At 43.4% G+C, this 17,659-nt stretch overlaps 1 protein-coding gene across 2 annotated transcripts; it reads left to right on the top strand.

The window, feature by feature from the left end:
- Positions 1-1,799: 1,799 nt before the first annotated feature.
- On the top strand, positions 1,800-16,890 carry HTATIP2 (HIV-1 Tat interactive protein 2). Of its 2 annotated transcripts, none has more exons than XM_042958843.1 (6): positions 1,800-1,844; positions 2,389-2,584; positions 4,913-5,020; positions 12,721-12,858; positions 14,894-14,955; positions 15,671-16,890. In XM_042958843.1, exons 2-6 carry the CDS (start codon positions 2,390-2,392, stop codon positions 15,894-15,896), a joined length of 729 nt encoding a protein of 242 aa, XP_042814777.1. In that variant the 5' UTR covers positions 1,800-1,844; position 2,389; the 3' UTR covers positions 15,897-16,890. The 2 variants fall into 2 exon arrangements, with proteins under 2 accessions (XP_042814777.1, XP_042814776.1); XM_042958842.1 differs by lacking the exon at positions 1,800-1,844 and adding an exon at positions 1,854-2,047.
- Positions 16,891-17,659: the final 769 nt, after the last annotated feature.

The raw sequence follows: 17,659 nt of genomic DNA on the forward strand, positions 1-17,659 counted from the left end.
ATAATATGGATATGTTTGTTTTTATAGTAACACAGTTATAAAATATAATTTTTTAACTTCATTTTTTATGAAGAAAGGGGCCCATGAAGTCCCAAGGGCCCACGGAGGTCATAATGCAGCCCTACAAACAACAGGGATGAGTCTTAAGAACATTATGTTGAGCAGAAAAACTTGGGGCACAAAAGAGTATATGCTGTATGGTTTTATTTAATGAAGTTCTGTAACAGCCAAAGTAATCTGTATCAACAGAGATCAGAAAATGGTTGCTTCTGGGATGGGGAGGGATTCCCTAGAAAGAAGAATGAAGGTGCTTTCCAGGTTGACAGAAATGTTCTGTATCTTGTTTTGGGTGGGTTACCTAGGTGTACATATAATTGTCTAAAATCATGGAACTGAACCTTTAGGACCTGTGCCTTTTATTGTATAGCAATTATGCCACAACTAAAAACAGGAAAGAAGGGGAGAATGGACATTGGGGACAATTAATCTCTGCAACAGATATGATGAATAAATTCTTGAGACAGTGCTAGTTGACAAGATTTTAAATTGCATTTTTGTGGAAAAGCTTTAGGAACTCAAAGGGAAGGGTGCAAACACTGTGACAGGTCAGTGGGGAACAAATCACTCTGCTTTGTATCATTCAAGGTTTTTTATTGCAAGCAAGAGAAGTAGCTCTGGCTAGCTGAAGCAGAAAACGAAATTACAGGAAGAATAGCAAACTATAAAGAACAGGCTCTGTAAACAGGCAGGAATTAAGGAGGCAAAACACGGAAAGGATCACACCATCAGCTCTCTGACAGATCAGAGGATGATGCCCTTATCCTATGGCTGGTTCGCCCAGTCGAACCCTATCTGAGGCTTCCACTGCATCTATTTTCACTCCCCCAGAAGTGAAAACCTGGATGGCAGTGTCTGATGAGCTGAGCCTAGGTCTCACCTATATATAACAATTCACAAGGAGTTGGGTGAGGGAACACATGGTTCACTTGGCTTCTAGAGGGGGAGGTGGGGTCCTGTGTCCCACTTACTTTGGAACTCCCAAAAATAGGGATAGAGTTTGAATGCTGGGCAGCCCAAAATAACCAACGTTTACAACGCAGTCTGTCTCTGTTGTTCAGATTCCTACTTGTGATTCTGATTCCTGACAAGGACTTCAAGATCCAGGGCAGGCCCAATGTAGATTGTTATGTTGTAAACACCACTGATCTGGGAGAGTGAACCACGGGATCAGGTGTGGAAGATCACCCTGGCTCACAATCTGGGACCTGGGTAGGGAAACCAGTTTTACTGGTGAGCTCTGGTGAGAGAATTACACAAGAGAAATGTCTGAAAGGCATATAGGATGGCAGGACTTGGAGATTAATCTGGACGGTGGAAAGGCCAGGAAAAAGGAGTCAATGGGGACAGCCCAAATTTCTGACTTGAGAGAGGAGGGGTGAGGATGTGAGAATGTATAGGCAAAGCAAGACCCAAGGGAGGCAAGGAGGTTTGTTTAATTTCTGTTTGGGGTGGCTGGATGGGAACGGTTAAAGTTTTGTCATGGTGAATTCGAGATAGAGATGTCCAATACACGACTGAAATGACACGTTTTAGAAAGAGACCAGCGAAGGTCGGGTCTACTGGCCGAGGCCTTGGATGAGGGCGACCTTAGCCTAGGTGGCGGCACGAAGGTCGCAAAAAGGATGCAGGCGAAGGCTGGCATTTAGGAGGCGGTCTCCAAGCTTCCCACCCAGTCGCGCTGCGCACGTGTTCGCGGCCCGCCCCGCGCCCTCCCCCCAGGCCCCGCCCCCCCCCTGGGCGGGGCGAGGCAGCGGCTCTGCTAAGTCACCGGAAGACATAGTCGGGTAGGCGCGCGCTTGGGCAGCCAGCGACCCCTGCGCGCACTTGGGAGGGGCATCCGCCGAATGGGGCGAGGGGACGCGGATCCGCGGGGAAGGGGGGATTCCCTGATTCCCGGGCCCGCGGCGCTAAGCGCGGCGGCGGCGGCACTGCTGGCCGCCTTGCTCCTGCTGTGGCTTGAGGACGCGGGGCCGGGGGCCGGCTCCAGGTAACCCCTCCGTGCAGGGGACCGAGCTAGGCCCCTGCATCCCAGTGGGCGGAGGAAGGAGGGGTTGGAACCGGAGGTAACGGTGGAGAACCAGGCCCATGGGTGCCGTGGCACCTGGGCGCATTCTCCTTAGGGCCCCTTCCGAGCGGTAGATTGACTCAGGTGCGGGGACGGCCAGGGCGCCACGCCCTGCAGGTGATTCAGCACTTTCCCCTGGGCCCAGACTGCGGAGAAAAATAGTACTGTTTTCTAGAACAAATAAACCACCATTGTTCCCCAGGATAAGCAAGGGCCATCCTTTAAACATCCCAAGACCACATCTGTCGATGTTATTTCTGTAGCATGGCCAAGACTGAGGCGCTGCCGAAGCTTCGGGAAGACTTCAGGATGCAGAATAAATCTGTCTTTATTCTGGGGGCCAGCGGGGAAACCGGCAGAGTGCTCTTAAAAGAAATCTTGGAACAGAACCTGTTTTCCAAAATCACGCTCATTGGCCGGAGAAAGCTCACCTTCGATGAGGAAGCTTATAAAAATGTGGTGGGTATTTTAGCTGGGACTCAAAAATGTATTTGCAGCGATTCTGCGGAGTGAACATATTTTTAAGCCTAAAGGCTGAACATTGCCTGTGCAGTGGTAGAGGTGATCAGAATGTGGCCAAGAATGGTCTGTGAGAGCCCATTCTGGAAGTTTTTGTCGCGGTTTTAAGCCCAGGTCAGCCTACCCACTCACCGTGTGACCTTGGGCAAAGCCCTTCTCTCAATCTAGACTCCTGTAAGGCCGGCCTGGATTGTAATGGGGCCTGGGGGGACAGAGAAGAGCACATTTTCAGGGCCATTCAAGCTGGGTTCTAGAAGCAGACCTGTAACCTGGGGCAATTTTCTAAACCACTTTGCTTGTCTTGTTTACCTGTCCACTCAATACTAATGTCAGTGAATTACAAGCAGAGTCTATGGCAATGAAAGGTGCGGTTATTCACTTATAAGATTGCCCTCTTAACTTCCCAGGGCTGCAGCCTTGTGGATGTAAGTGGAATATTCTCTCCACTGCCATGCTTACATGGTTAGCCAAATGGTATATGCCAGATTCCCCTAAATATTTGAAGTCTGAGCTTTGTAAAGATTCCTTTCCTCATTTAAAGGGAGTTGTGAACTGTGGCAGATTAAACTATAATGTAATTCTGAGACCCCACAACTACAGAACTTGGTCCCATAGGCTTCACAGGTGGAACATTCTAGGTAACAAGTGTCTCACTATACATGTTCTTAACCCCTGTATACCCACGGTCAGTCATTTTGCATAGATCTTATGTCCACCAGGACTTTTCTATTTAAGATGGACATCTTTGCTCAGACTTAGGTAATAAGTAGTTTTCATAGTCTGCCTTCATGGAATATGTCAAATACTCCTGGTAATTAAAAACGGAAATTGAGTTCTGTGCTTTGATAAATGAGTTCTGGTGGCACATCTTTTGGTTATGCACTTAATGCGAACATACTTTTCTTCAGCATTGCACATAGTGCCCTGAAAATCCTTTTGAAAGAGTTGTTACTAGGGAAGGAAAACTACATTTTATTTGAACTCCTGGGTGATGGGAACTTCTCAATCTTTTTTTTTTTCCCAGTCTTTATTTATTTTGACAGAGAGGGTGCACACACAAGTTAGGGAGGGGAAGAGAGAGGAGGGCAGAAAATCCTAAGTGGACTGACAGCAGAGAGCCCTATGCGGGGCTTGAACCCACAAACCGAATCCACAAACCACGAAATCATGACCCAAGCCAAAATCTGATGCCTAACCAACTAAGCCACCCAGGCATCCCTCAATCTTTCTTTTTTAGGTTTCACAACAAATTTATGAGGTTTCATGAAGGTTCTTAAACCTGAGTGAGCATGAAAATTACTGAGGGTGCTTATTACAAGGGCATTTTCTGCTTCAAAAGTATTGGTGCAACACCTAAGAATAAGCCTTTCTATCAAACACTCACTGGCCGATTCTAAAATAGGTGGTTCATGAATTGGACTGAAGGAAAGATTATCATTCACATTTTATTGGTGGAAAAACAGGCACATGGTAAATAACTTGGCCAAAATCATAGGCTTAGTAAGTAGCAGGCTCAAGAGTCGAACCTAGGTCTTTGAGGTTCCAAACACCGTTCCTTGCCCTGAAATTATACCTCACTGATATCCCTTCTGGTGGTATAGACAGGTCTTATTTTTCCAGAGAGAAAATGATAATTGAACTTGACTTTAGAGATCTAGGGATCACTTAAAGTCCAATTATATATACCGTGGACATCTAAGTGCATTGTTGATTTTGAATTCAGGTTAATAACTTTTTAGTGGGAGAAAATGAGCTTGCAAAATTTTTAAAAAATATGATTATGCATTTTCCTTAATTGAATTTCTATTATGTTACTAAACTTGGTTTTTCTCCTGGCAAAGTATCAATTTTATAAATAGTATCTGTAACAATCCTGTGATCATAGGTCTTAAAAACTACCCAGTACCTTATTAATTCTGTATAAAGCACAAATGTGTCCATGCTTAATGTCTAATGCCCCAGCTTTCTGCCACTCTGCACCAGTGCCGCTCTGGCCCTTTCAGAGGTTTCTTACTAAGTAAAAGAAACACTATGCGGCGTCGCAATTTCCGTACCTAGGAATCTGCCCTGCTAAATAGTCTAACATGGAAAAGATAGAAGGAGACTGGCAAGAGAAAGAGATGCCAGAGCAGAGAGCTTGCAAAATTTAATGGTAAGTGGGCAGCCTCTTCAATAATGTTCTGTAACTTATTCTTTAAATCTAGAGGGGTATTTTTCTCTGTCTTTTAATAACATCAAGTTATATACAGCTTTGTCCTTGTCGTCTAGAATCAAGAAGTGGTGGACTTTGAAAAGTTGGATGACTACGCTTCTGCCTTTCAAGGTCATGATGTTGGATTCTGTTGCCTGGGTACGACCAGAAAAAAAGCCGGGGCGGTAAGGAAGAAATAGACCCCTTTCCCTTTTGCTGGCCAGAAACGTCAAAGATTCCTTTCTTCCTCTTTTTCTTTATGTTTGTGGTGCTTAAATGTAAATAAGCTCTTATCATTTAAGATTTCATAGGCTGCCCTAGCTTTTACTATTCTTTGGCTAGTACTGATAAATTCATCTTTCCTTCAAAGTAATCCTTGAGTTCAGTCCTCGTGCTGAGAGATGTCGTAAATATTTGCAAGATCTTGCCTCTTGCAAATGTTGCTGTCACCACATCCCCTGATGAAGGCAAACCATTATGTCTGAGTAAAAGTAACTGGCTCATGCTGTTGGCAGTAAACTTTTTTTTTCTTTATAAATGTTTTAAACTTAAAGCGTTCTCTCTCACATGAATGATTTGCTGGAACCTATTTTCATGCCAAGCTTTAAACTTCCGATATAGGACGTCAGAACGGAGGCACGATTCAGCTAGCCTTTAGTGATGACTCAGCCTTCGGCGATGATTCAACCCCAGTGGTGATTCAGCCTTAACTGACGCAGAACTGTTCTAATCCATGTTTTATTTTCTTTTTAATGGTATTCTAAATTGCATCAGCCTCTGTCCAGAAGGCATAGTTTACTACCTAGTTAGAAGTCATTGCTTACTATGTAGATTCTGGGCAAGTGTTAATACATCTTGATATATACCTTGACTATAGTTTATCCCTCTGGCAGAAGATTGCTGGAGCTAAATGTATCTGTTAAATATGCAGGACCACAATGCTGCTATGGGGGCTTATCATAGATTTATACACAGGCCCACGCATCAGCACCATTAGGAGAGCGCATGACTAAGAACTCTTGGTTTATACCAGCTAAGGAGTTTAGCTCAGATGTGTTTCTCTGGGCCTGCTGGTGATCCAAATAATAATTCTATTTATGCTTTCGGTAAGGATGTATTTCCAAATTTTTGCAGTTCTGTTATGTCCACTTGGAACCCAGCTGGGTTTGAGCTCTGTGCTGGAAAGTATGGATTATAGAGAAATTGGACTTTCCCGGGAATGGGCAGATTATGTCTCCTAGAAAGGGTCATGTTCCTGCTCAGCAGCTGGTGCAGGCTTTTCTGTCCCAGGGCCAGTCACAAGCAGTGTGCCCTCTGAGAGCATTGAAGAACTTTTGTTCTAGTGCATTGCAGGTTGAAGTGTCTCAAGTGCCAACCTGATTTTGGTGGTGACTCAGCAAAATTAAAAACACTGCATTAGGTATGGAGCAGTTGATATTCATGACACAAGGCAAATCTCATTATAGGATGCTCCAGGAAAAAGTCTAAATTGTTTTGATGTATTCAAATCATGTAAAGCAGTTTTAATAAGAGGAATCAAGTGTCTTCCCTATCCAGAATATTTTTTTAGATGGAGTTGGTTCCCCTCCCGCCACCCCATCCCACCCTCAGGCTACTCGATATCTTTTGTTTTCCAAAATCAGTTTGAAAAGAAAAGTATTGGTGGGGAAGCAAGAGAAATAACCGCTAAGCCAGCTATAATCTCAGAAATGAGTTGGGGTTTAAATGGTTCAAGAGGATAGTGGCAGCAAGTAAGTTGACGTTTCCTCCAGAAAGTCTTTTTTTTTTTTTTTCTAATTTGAAACTAATTTAGATTGGATGCAATATAAAGTTTGAGAGTTGTGACAACTTTAGGTAATTTAAAAGAGGCGACAGTTCACAAGTGGCTGGGTAATAATAGTTGTCTGAAGGGGGATTGTGGATTTCCAAGCTCACCCTACTCCGAATTATGAGTTGGCAGCCCTCTCTATAGAAAAAGAGCTCATCAGGTAAATACTGTAAAGCCAATGCAAGCCTAGTGTCATTCTGTAGCTGTTTGGTAACTGGAATACCCCACATTTTTCCTCGGCGATATGACTTTCCATCAGAGAAACTCCAAGAAACTCATGGTTTCTGTCTCATTCACTGTTGACACTCTGAGTAGCCATCTTACCTCCTTATGATCTTCAGTGTCTAAATTTGCTGTGGCTCTCATAACAAGGTGCCATAACCAGGGTGGCATAAACAACAGAAATGTAGTGTCTCACAGCTCTGGAGGCTAGAAGTCTGAGATCCAGGTGTTGGCAAGTTTGGTTACTCTGATGGCTGTGAGGGAGGGAACTTTTCCAGGCTTCTCTCCTTGACTCATAGATGACCGTGTTCTCTGCGTGTCTCTTCACTTGGCGTTTTTCCTGTGTGTGGGTGTGTGGCTGTGTCCAAATTGCTCGTTTTTACAATAGTCCAATTGGATTAAGAATCATCCGACCCAATATGACCTCACCTCAACTAATAATGTCAGGAATGACCCTGTTTCCAAATAAGGTCACAGTCTGAGGTACTGGAGGGTACGACTTCAGCACAGGAATTTGGGGGAGAATATTCCAACCCATAAAATTCAGTCAACCCAGATTTCTCTTGAAACTGGAGCTAGGGATAGGTCTGTTAGCCTCATCAGCTATTTGGATAACCATTTCCTTTAGTCGTGTTAGGTGCTGATCTTCTTTTTCACCTTCACAAGCCCCATTTGTCTCATTGGTGCAGCGGCTTCCTTACTTGGCCTCCACCCAGATCTGCTGGATCAGAATTTCTAAGGTTGGAAGCTTGGCAACTTATTTTTAGCAAGCTCCTTGGGAGATTGTGATGTGAGCCAACCTTCCTCTTCTTGTTGGACCTGCTTTCAGGAGCCTGCTTTTCTAGGTACTGTAGTCCCCAGGTGGCCTTCACCTTGCTTTAATACATAACTCGTGTGCTAGTGAAGGTTGAAATACCCTTTGAAACCCAGATCTACATTGGCCTGGGCTGTGGAGCAAAAACTCACAGATGTCACTGAGAGTGGTGCTTTCCCCTTATGTGTTTTAAGGGAAGGATGTGGTTAGTGAGTTTGAGGTGGTGTAATATGGTTTCACCTCTTCATTTGTTTCCTCGCAGTCCAGGTTCTTGGATTCTGTTGAATGGACAATGCCCTTAATGTGATTCATGGAACGATTGTAACGTTTATTAGGCATCGTTAGAGTCTCCTGGCTTCTGATTCTAATGATACATTCTTTTAATCCAGGTTGCAGACCACAGACTGTGGGTCACATCCAGCCCTCCTGTTTTTCTACAGCCCATTTAGCTAAGAATGTTTTTGTATTTTAAAATGACTAAAAAAAACCCCAAAGGGGAATAATACATCATGACGTGAAAATATAAGAAATTCAAATTTCATTATCCACGAGTAAAGTTTTACTGGAACACAGCTGTTCTCATTACCTAATGTATTGTCTGTGGCTGCTGTTGTGCCCTGCTGGCAGAACTGTGTAACTTAACATAAGCCTGCAAATCTGATAATTTTTGCGATCTCATCCTTTATAGGAAAGGCTCTCTGACTCCTGTCGTAATCTGTACTGTTTAATTTGATGCCTGAGAGGGTGCTTGGGAAGTGATAGGGCCCCCGCTGGTTTGAGGCTCTGGATACCAAATAGCCATGGGTGTCCTGGTTAGCTCCCATGGGCCACTGCCTCCTCGTTGGTAATGAGAAGGAGGTGACCACTGAGACCCCTTTGGTCTGCAGAATTCTTTGACTTCCATCACACAGAAAGAAGAATGCCCCAACTGGAAACATTTTGTGAGAACGTAGAGATGAACTCAGGAATCTCAGTACCTGTTTGATTTTTATTTTTTTCTCCAGAGCTTTTTCTCTAATCAAGATCTTGGTTCCCGCACTGTGCATCAAATACAGAGATGCCCTCCAGGACACAAACAGACGGGGTTCAGATTATACCATTTGTTGTTTGTCAGCATCTCTGTTTTCTAGTCTAATTTTATGGGCTGGATTGCAAAGGGAGTAAAGGAGAAAGAATCTGAAGCAGGAATATGGCTAAGTGGGCCCCTTTACAGGATGATAGATCCTCCCTCCTTGGAGAAGGAGTCCCCAGATATTGAATTGTTGTGGCAGGCTCGTTGACCATGCCAGTCAGCGCTGAAATACCTTGTTAGGACGAGTTGTATCTTAAGTCACAGTGTTCCCACTTTTGAGACATGTGTAAAGAAGATGAGAAGAAATACTTAGTAGCTTTGGATTTTAATACAATTCAAAGAGTCAATGGAGAATATGTCTCCCTGGATGTTTGTGGAGCCTGTGAAGATATGTCTGCCGAGTTGTATTACATTGTGCTTATTCTTTTGAGCAGGTGCTGGGAAAGGAAATTTATAGCGGGAACTTATTTGATCCATTCTTTTTTCTAGCTTAAAGTAAGGCACACTGGCTATAACAGAATGGATGTAATGTTCTCAGAAGAGATATCTTTTTCTCCTGCCATATGGTTAGGGAAACTAAACACTGTTTTTCCAAAAATTGTGTTTCTTGGATATGAAGTAGCTTGTTTCAGCTTGTTTTTCCTATTGTTTTTTTTATTTGTGCAGTTAGAGAACAAGAAAGGATGTTATTAAGATTTCAAAGATAGCTTCCTCCTGTCTCTAAATGGAATCTTCCTCACTCCAGAGAAAATTAGTCTGGGTTGGTATCTCCGAGTCTGTCACCAGGATCCACGTTTAAGTTTGGTTTCTAAGTCCTTGAAAGCCGTTGACCCCTTTGCTTTTGAGTTTCATTCACAGCTAAAAGGCCATGCATCAGGGCGGGGGAAGTGAAATTCAAAATTTGTGGGCTTGGAAAAATGCGTATTTATAATCAGCTTGAGGGCTCAGAGGATTTGTGAAATCATTTTGGATTAACAGCCATTGATTGCTAATAAAACAATCTTTAGCTTTGTCCAGAGAACAGCAATGGAAAAAGGTATGGGCACCTTGTCAACAGGGCCCATTGAGCAGGGATGACGGGCTAAGCGTGGGGGTCTCTGCGGCAGCGTGGGTGCTCGTCCTGCAAGGAGTGGTTGTCAGTTGTTCGCCGGGCCGGTGAAAGGAAGGACGCCAGAGTGTGATGGCTGGGGTGGTATTGATGTGCTTTAGCGGACTAATCAGATTGAAAAAGTCCCATGGCATTTATGTCACTCTAATTTTCATCTAACAATTGGAGACGGCAGCACTCTATTAAGGAGAGGTTGATCCAGAACTAAAGCCAAATAAATTAGGGTCTCAGTTTAATCAAATTATCCCTTTACTGGCCCTGGATTAAGCGAGAGAGACAGCGTCGGTCCAGGCACTTGTGATTGGCCAAATCTTTCCTTTATTTTTACAGAAGCCGATGGAAGAGAAAGCATTTTAACAGCGACAGCTATGATAACGCTCCCAAGCAATAGTGCTAAAACAACTGAAAAGACAAAAAGGAATTTATTCCCCTAGTCCACTCTGTAATTTCATTGTGAATAACGAACCTGTTATTGAAATCAGAGTTTGGGGAGTGGGGTTGAGGGGAAGAAGTAGATGTGGAAGAGGAGCCAAGGGCTTTAGAATTTTTCTTTGTAGCTTTGGATTATTTTTCTTGGCACACGCTCAGCACATGTAAAATCTCAATTCGGAGACTGGCCCTGAAGGGAATGCCATCCCTCTCTCAGGATGAGCTGAGTCGTAAACTCAGTTTGCTTCATACTGGTGTAAAAGAGCAGCATCGTGAGTTGGAATGAGTGTGTAGGGGAGTGTGCTGTGAGGAATGAAAGTGCAAGTGTACAACACAGAAGGAGATGGTGATGACGTGTGGGGACCGACTGAAGTTTCTGTTGTCTCGAATAAGGCAGAAACGTAGCCCTGCCCTGCAGGTAGTGGATGTAGTTGGAAATGTACTCTCAGTGATGACCAAGGACAGGAGAGGCTTTTGGGGGAGGAGTGACGTTCTAGTTCTCGATCTGGGAGCTGGTTGCAGAAGATGCTCAGTTTATGAAAATTCATCGAGCTCTATATTCACGACATGTTCACCTTTACGATCTGTTTTTATACAAAGTTGGAAAAGTTTGCTTGGGCCTGTTGTTTTCAAACTGAAATCTCTTAGTTTCCTATTGCTGCTGTCACCAGTTGCCTCAACTTTAGTGACTTGGGACCACATGAATGTATCATGTTGCAGGTCTATAAGTTAGAAATCTGACACAGATTTCGCTGGGATAAAATCAAGGTGTCGAGTGGGCTGTGTTCCCTTCTGGAGGCTCTGGGGAGAAATCCATTTCTGTACCTTTTCCAGCTTCTAGAGGCTGCCTGCATGCCTTGCTTCACCGTCCCCTCCCTCCATCTTCAGGGCCGGCAATAGGGGACTGAGTGCTCCTCACATTTCTCTGCTTCCTTTTTCCACCTCTAAGGACTCTTGTGACTAATTGGGCCCAGTTAGATAATACAGAATGATCTTATTTTAAGGTCAGCTGATTAGCAACCTTAATTCCACCTGCAGCCTGAATTCTCCTTTGCTGTGTATATTCACAGGTATGGGGGTCAGGACATGGACATCTTTGAGGGGCCATTATTCCCCCCCCCCCCCCCCCCCGTTATGAATTAGTCATTGTCATTAGCTAGAGGCAGTGTGAGATAAGAAGGAAGATGGATACAATGGAGACACCACTCAGAGTCAAGAATTTGCATTCCACTCTCAGCTTTCTCTTCTTAGAAGGAAGTTCACCAGACACCGGCCCTTGTTTTCACATCTCCATGATGACGGGGTTGGATGTGATGCTTCCTGAGGTGCAAGACAAACGTCTCCTTACGAAATAAAACATGTAGGATCCAAAACTACTACAGGGAAAATTTTTAGTGAAAATAAAAAAAATCACCAGGGTAGTAATATGGTCTTCAGATTTGGAATTGTCATTATAGAAAACCTCATCATAGAGTTGTGGGTGTGTATGAAGTTCAGCTTCACTAGGCTTTAGACTCCTGTCCAGCCGTGTGGAGATCGAGGATGCCAGCATCCTGGTCCTGAGAAGCCGTTGCTTCATGGAATTCTGTGTTTTGGGTACTGGCATGTGACCTTCCGTTAGTTAGGCCCTGGAAGTGAGTTTCCGTTCTGTTGTTTGCACCATGCTTCCCCTTCCTCCTTTATTGCTACTTAGTTCTTCTTTTTTTTTCTAATTGGATTTGCCTTTTCTCTTCTTTCGTTGGACTTGTATTCGTTCATTCAGATATTTTTAGAGTACCTCTTGTGCGCCAGGCACACACCGATGCTGAGATATGAATTAAGAAGAAAGACCCAGCCACTGCCCTCACCAGACTGAGTCTAGACCGGGGGCCCCCAAACATTCCCGATCATATACCTCTCAGTAAAACAATTTGAGGATTCACTCTTCATTAATATGTAAAGTATGATGTAAAACATATACAAAAATTAGAAATTAAATAGACTTCGTTCTGGTAGTGCCCAGATAGTGTTCTCGGCTGTGCCTTCAGACCCTGTACGTTAAACCTGACACAGACAAAACAGAGAAAAGAGAGAGAGGGTTGTAAGCTTGTAAAGTTATTAAAAGACAGAGAAATGTGTGAGTTAAAGCAGTTTCTCAGCCTGACCTTACTGTTCCTTTTGCTCCTTGCAGATTTGTTTGGTGTCTGTGTTTCCATGTCACCGTCCTTATTTTCTCACTGGCCTCGCTGCTAAAGCTGGTCCGTCTATCCTGAGGATCATATTTGGAGTCTTTCCCAGGGTCTATGCTTGGTTGCATTTTATTTAGATCCCCATTCCCCTGCAGGCCTCCTGGCCTGCCACCCAACCTGAATAGTAATCTTTAAGATGAACTCACAGCTTTTTGGAAATAACTCCCATCCTTTTCACCCTCAGGAAGGATTTGTTCGTGTCGATCGAGATTATGTCCTCAAGTCTGCGGAGCTGGCAAAAGCTGGAGGCTGCAAACATTTTAACTTGCTGTCCTCTAAAGGAGCTGATAAGTCGAGCAATTTTTTATATCTGCAAGTTAAGGTTTGTGCACATTTCTGTCTTTCATATATTTTGGAGAACCCTGGTTAATTGGCAATACTAAATAACGTAAAATTATAAATAATACAGAAAGGCATTAAATGCATTAGATTCATTTTTTTTTAAATAATGACAGGGACTGTTTTTTGCAGGGGTATGTTTAATAAACAGGAGTGATTGGAAAGATAATTCCCAGTGTCTTTCCCCCTGTTGAATATCTGGTAATTATGAAATAAGATGTAGCAGCTCTCGTCTTGAATATTAGCATGGAATCTTAGCATGAGAAAAGACTTCGAGGCAGTGATTCTTAAACTTCCTGAGTAGGTGATATTTTATTATTGGGTATGGCTCTTGCGCTCAAGTTTTCTTGTTCGGGGATCCCGAAGGCTAGCCCCCAGTTTGGCAAATTGAGAGAAGTTCTCACAGGCCTCAGCATATAGTTACACTCACAGCCACAATTTATTACAGGGAAAGCAAAGGCAGTAAACAGGGAAGGATGAATGGGGCGAAGTCCAGAGGAAATAGGCACAGGCTTCCAAGAGTCCTTTCGCAGTAGAGTCGCACAGGCTTAATATTGCCGCAGTGCGTGTTGAGAATATGAGAGAAAACTTTCTGACCCCAGGAGTTGAGAGTTTTTATGGGGTCAGTCACATTGGCACCCTGAGCCTGGAAAAAATTATAAACTTCCAGAAGGAAACCAAGTGTTCAGCATAAACCACATTGTACAGGCAGTTTAGGCGCTATAAACTACCCTACCGGTTGGGTAATGACAGGGACACTCCTGAAATCCAAGTTCCTAGACACAAGCCAAAGGTCAAGTGGGCCTTTCTAAGATAGTAGAGTCTCAGCCTGCTATCTTAACTCTTTTATGCACGCTGCAGATAGAGACAAAACATACCTTTGTAAAAACTAAGGGATTTGTCCACATAAACACTTGCATGTGAATGTTCATAGAAGCATTTTTCATAATAGCCAGAGTGTGAACAACCCAAATGCCCATCAGCTGATGAATGGGTGAATAAAATGTGGTATATACAAACAAAAGAGTATTATTCAACTATAAAAAAGACATGACACATGCTATAACATGGGTGGACGTTGAAAACTTTATGAGGGGCTGGTCACAAAAGGCCACAACTTGTATGATTCCATGTATATGAAATACCCAGAATAGACAAATCTATAGAGACAGAAAGATTAGTGGTTGGATAGAGCTTGTGGGAAGGGGATGGGAGTGAATGCTGGTTGGTGTGGGGCTTTTCTGGGGGGGAAGGTGATGAAAAAATTCTAAACTTACATGGTGGTGAAGGTGGCAGAGCTCTGTAAATATAGTCAAAAACATTAATTTTACAAAAGTGTTTAAAACTACCCAAGATTATGTGATGCGTCAGGTTAGGTGCCGAGTGAATGGTATGAACAGGCCAAGAAAGAGGGGGAATTCGTGCCACTGAATCCACACGGCCTTTAGACGTTCCCATGGCCTGAGCTCCTCTGGCATTTCTGTTCATAGAGATGTCTGGCATGAAAATTCATAGTTTGTTTAATAAATTTAATTGAAAGCCATCATGTAGATGTAATCTCACTGTCTCTTGAAATTTGATGGGATTTGTTAGGAAGACAGTAATGTAGAGGATCATTGGGTCTTCTGACTTTACTGGAACTACCTGGAAACCAAAAAAGGTTGATGTTCATCAGCCTGCGACATTAATTCTAGACTAAGGGGAGGTTATTCATTGATGGTTGAACGCCTAACATGTTACTTACCCTCTGGATCTATTTTAAAATCAGTCACACGAGAGGCCGGGCTGACCATGCAGCCATCCTCTCATTCAGTACATCTTTTTGAAGTCTCTACTGCCTATGAAGATTAAATGATCTCTTCCTTAACTTCCCAGAATCTAAAATTCTGGATAAGGATATTTATAATTATTCGACCTCCAGAAGCAGATTATCTTCAAAACCCCAAGGTATTCCCTCTTAAGCATTATGATGCATTGGTCTTCTTGATTAAATGCCAAAATTTCGTTTTTATTAACAGGGAGAAGTGGAAGCTAGGGTTGAAGAATTACAATTCGAACGTTACTCTGTGTTTAGGCCTGGGTAAGTATTCATCCTGCCCACGAGTATGCTGCTGTTCATTCTTCTCTAGAAGTTAGTTTTTCATTTGAAGCGGCTGACAACTAAGCTCTCGAAGATATGAAAGAAGCTGGCTGGAGATAGATTGCTTCTCTGAAGAACATACCTTTGGCTTTGGAGGAAAGGGTGGACAGTTTGGTAGTGCCAGGTTCAGAGTAGTCTGGAATTTCCTGGGTAGCTTTTGCTGCCTTAAAAAAAAAAGTCCTCTTCATTCACCAAACAAAATATCTTTTACCCATTGGATTAATCTGTTCAGGCTGCCATGACAGAATAACACCACAGACTGGGAGGCTTAAGCAACAGAGATTTATTTTCTCACAATTCTGGAGGCTAGAAGTGCAAAATCAAGGTGCCATCAGAATTAGTGTCTGGTGAGGCCTCTCTTCCTGGTTTGTAGATGGCCTGACGTGGTCTTTCCCTTGTGTGCACATGGAAAGATCTCTGCTATCTCTCCCTCTTCTGTAAGGATACCAGTCCTATCAGATCAGGGTCTTACCCTTATGACCTGGTTTAACCTTAATTACCCTCATAAGTGCACTGTTTTCAAATACAGCCACACTGGGTGTTAGAGCTTAAACATGAATTTGGGGGAGGGCATGGGCACCGTTCAGTTCATAACACCCTCTATGGTCTGAATACAATAAACCATCTCTTCCTCGGTTTTTCTTTTTCCCTTTAGAGTTCTCTTGTGTGATAGGCAAGAATCTCGTCCAGGTGAATGGTTGGTTAGGAAGTTCTTTGGCTCCTTACCAGAATCTTGGGCCCATGGGCACTCTGTGCCGGTGGCGACTGTGGTTAGGGCAATGCTGAACAACGCAGTGAACCCAAGTGGCAAGAAGAAGGAACTGCTGGATAATAACGCCATCCATGACCTGGGAAAAGCCGATGACTCTCTCAAGCCGTGACCACGCTGGGGAAATGCTTCCCTCTGTAAGATGCAACACTCCCCACCTAATTGGTACTCTCGGTGTCTAAAAGAAGTCATTGTGTCTTAACTGCGGTTTCACTATTCTCAGCTGCCCAGATCCAGTGAAAAAATTATTGTGTTCTGCATCAGCAGTGCAGAGCCTGCTTGTATGTATATGGACGTCACCCAGGGAGCTTTTCAAAAGTAGATTCACAGGCTGTGCCTCAACCTCTGAATCAGAATCTTCAGGGTGTGAGCACAGCGATCTGTTGATTTGTTTTAGCTTCCCCTGGTGGTTCTGGTGCCACTGGTGGGGAGGCCTGCTTTGAAAGGCTTGTCTGCAGTCAGCAGCAGCAGTACAGACCTTTCATATTTTGCAGGTGAGTTCTGCTCCAAAATTGTCCTATTTGTGTTTCTTAGTTACCCGGTGCTGACTGCTGTATTTGTGTAAAGGAACATTGTGCCTTACTACTTCTTTAGAATATGTAATAAAATGTATTACATAACTGAGCTTGTATAATCATGGGGAAATTAAACATAGGAAGGAAAATAAATGAACAAGTCCCGGGTGCCTCTTATATGGTTAGGAAATGTCCAAGTATTAGTGGAAATATGTAGCATTTTGGTCAGTTGGGTGGTATAATACTGGTTAGTATTTATCAAGTGCCAGCCTTTACATATGCTATGTGTCTTGTAACCCTCCAACAATCCTTATAATCCTTATAGGTTTGAGTATTATCCCCATATCTTAGATGGAGAAACTGAGCCTCACTGTGGTTAAGCGCCTTGCCCCAAAGTCCGAAGCTGAAGACCTGAAGCTAGGAAATGGCAGAGCCAGGATTCTAACCCAAGTCAGCCTGACTGCATAGCTTGTATTTGTAACCGCTCTATAAAAGCCTCCAGTATCTGTGTATTTCCAGGAAGTTCCATTAATTGTGACTGGATTAGTACATGCTATGGATGAATAAAATTGAAATATGTGGTTTCTTTTATAGGGTCTAGGATCCCTGTAGTAATTAACCATAAAATGTTCACATAGCCAGTAGAAGTGTATGTCAAGGTGCACACTTTAAAAACTATGGACAAAGAAAGAAAGATGCAGAAGGAAGGATCAAAGTCAAGAGGAGTACACAGTGTTAATTTCCATCCAGGAACAAAGGGTAGTGGTGAAACTTGTCTTAACTTCTGTGCTGAGGAAAACAAAGTGATTTGAGTGATTCAATTTTTACAGGGTCTAGGGGATGCCAGGTACCTTTAAAGCTTCAGTGAACACCAGAGGATAAAGGCTATCCCCTTTAATTGGGAGGGTCTATCTGTAGAATGGACTGGACATTCCCATTCTCAGTCACCTAGGAAAGAGATGTATTTTAGGATGGGGTAGGGTCTTAGGATGTGGACTTCAGAAAGGAGAGGGAACATCTTGCTCCTGCCAGGCGGGGTTCCTTTGGGGCTGGACTCTGAAGAGCCTGTGGTTTGGGTGATAACAAGCGTGGGCTCCAAGAAGGGAGGCATGAAATGAGGGGACCCTATGAGGATATACTGAGGCCTGTGGGAAACTAATATTTGATAGATACTGTCCTCTAGGAAAGGAATACATTCAGAAGAGTTTAGCAATACAGGGCATCATTTTCATTCAGCAAATTTAATGAGTACCTATTAGGAGTTAAACCATGTTTATGTGCCAGAGAAATGAAAGCAAAGAGACAAGGCCCTTACGTTCATACACAGTGCTGGGGGTAAGACAAAAAAACAAACAGAAAA

The sequence above is a fragment of the Panthera tigris genome, chromosome D1, assembly GCF_018350195.1.
Source record: "Panthera tigris isolate Pti1 chromosome D1, P.tigris_Pti1_mat1.1, whole genome shotgun sequence".
NCBI lineage: Eukaryota > Metazoa > Chordata > Mammalia > Carnivora > Felidae > Panthera > Panthera tigris.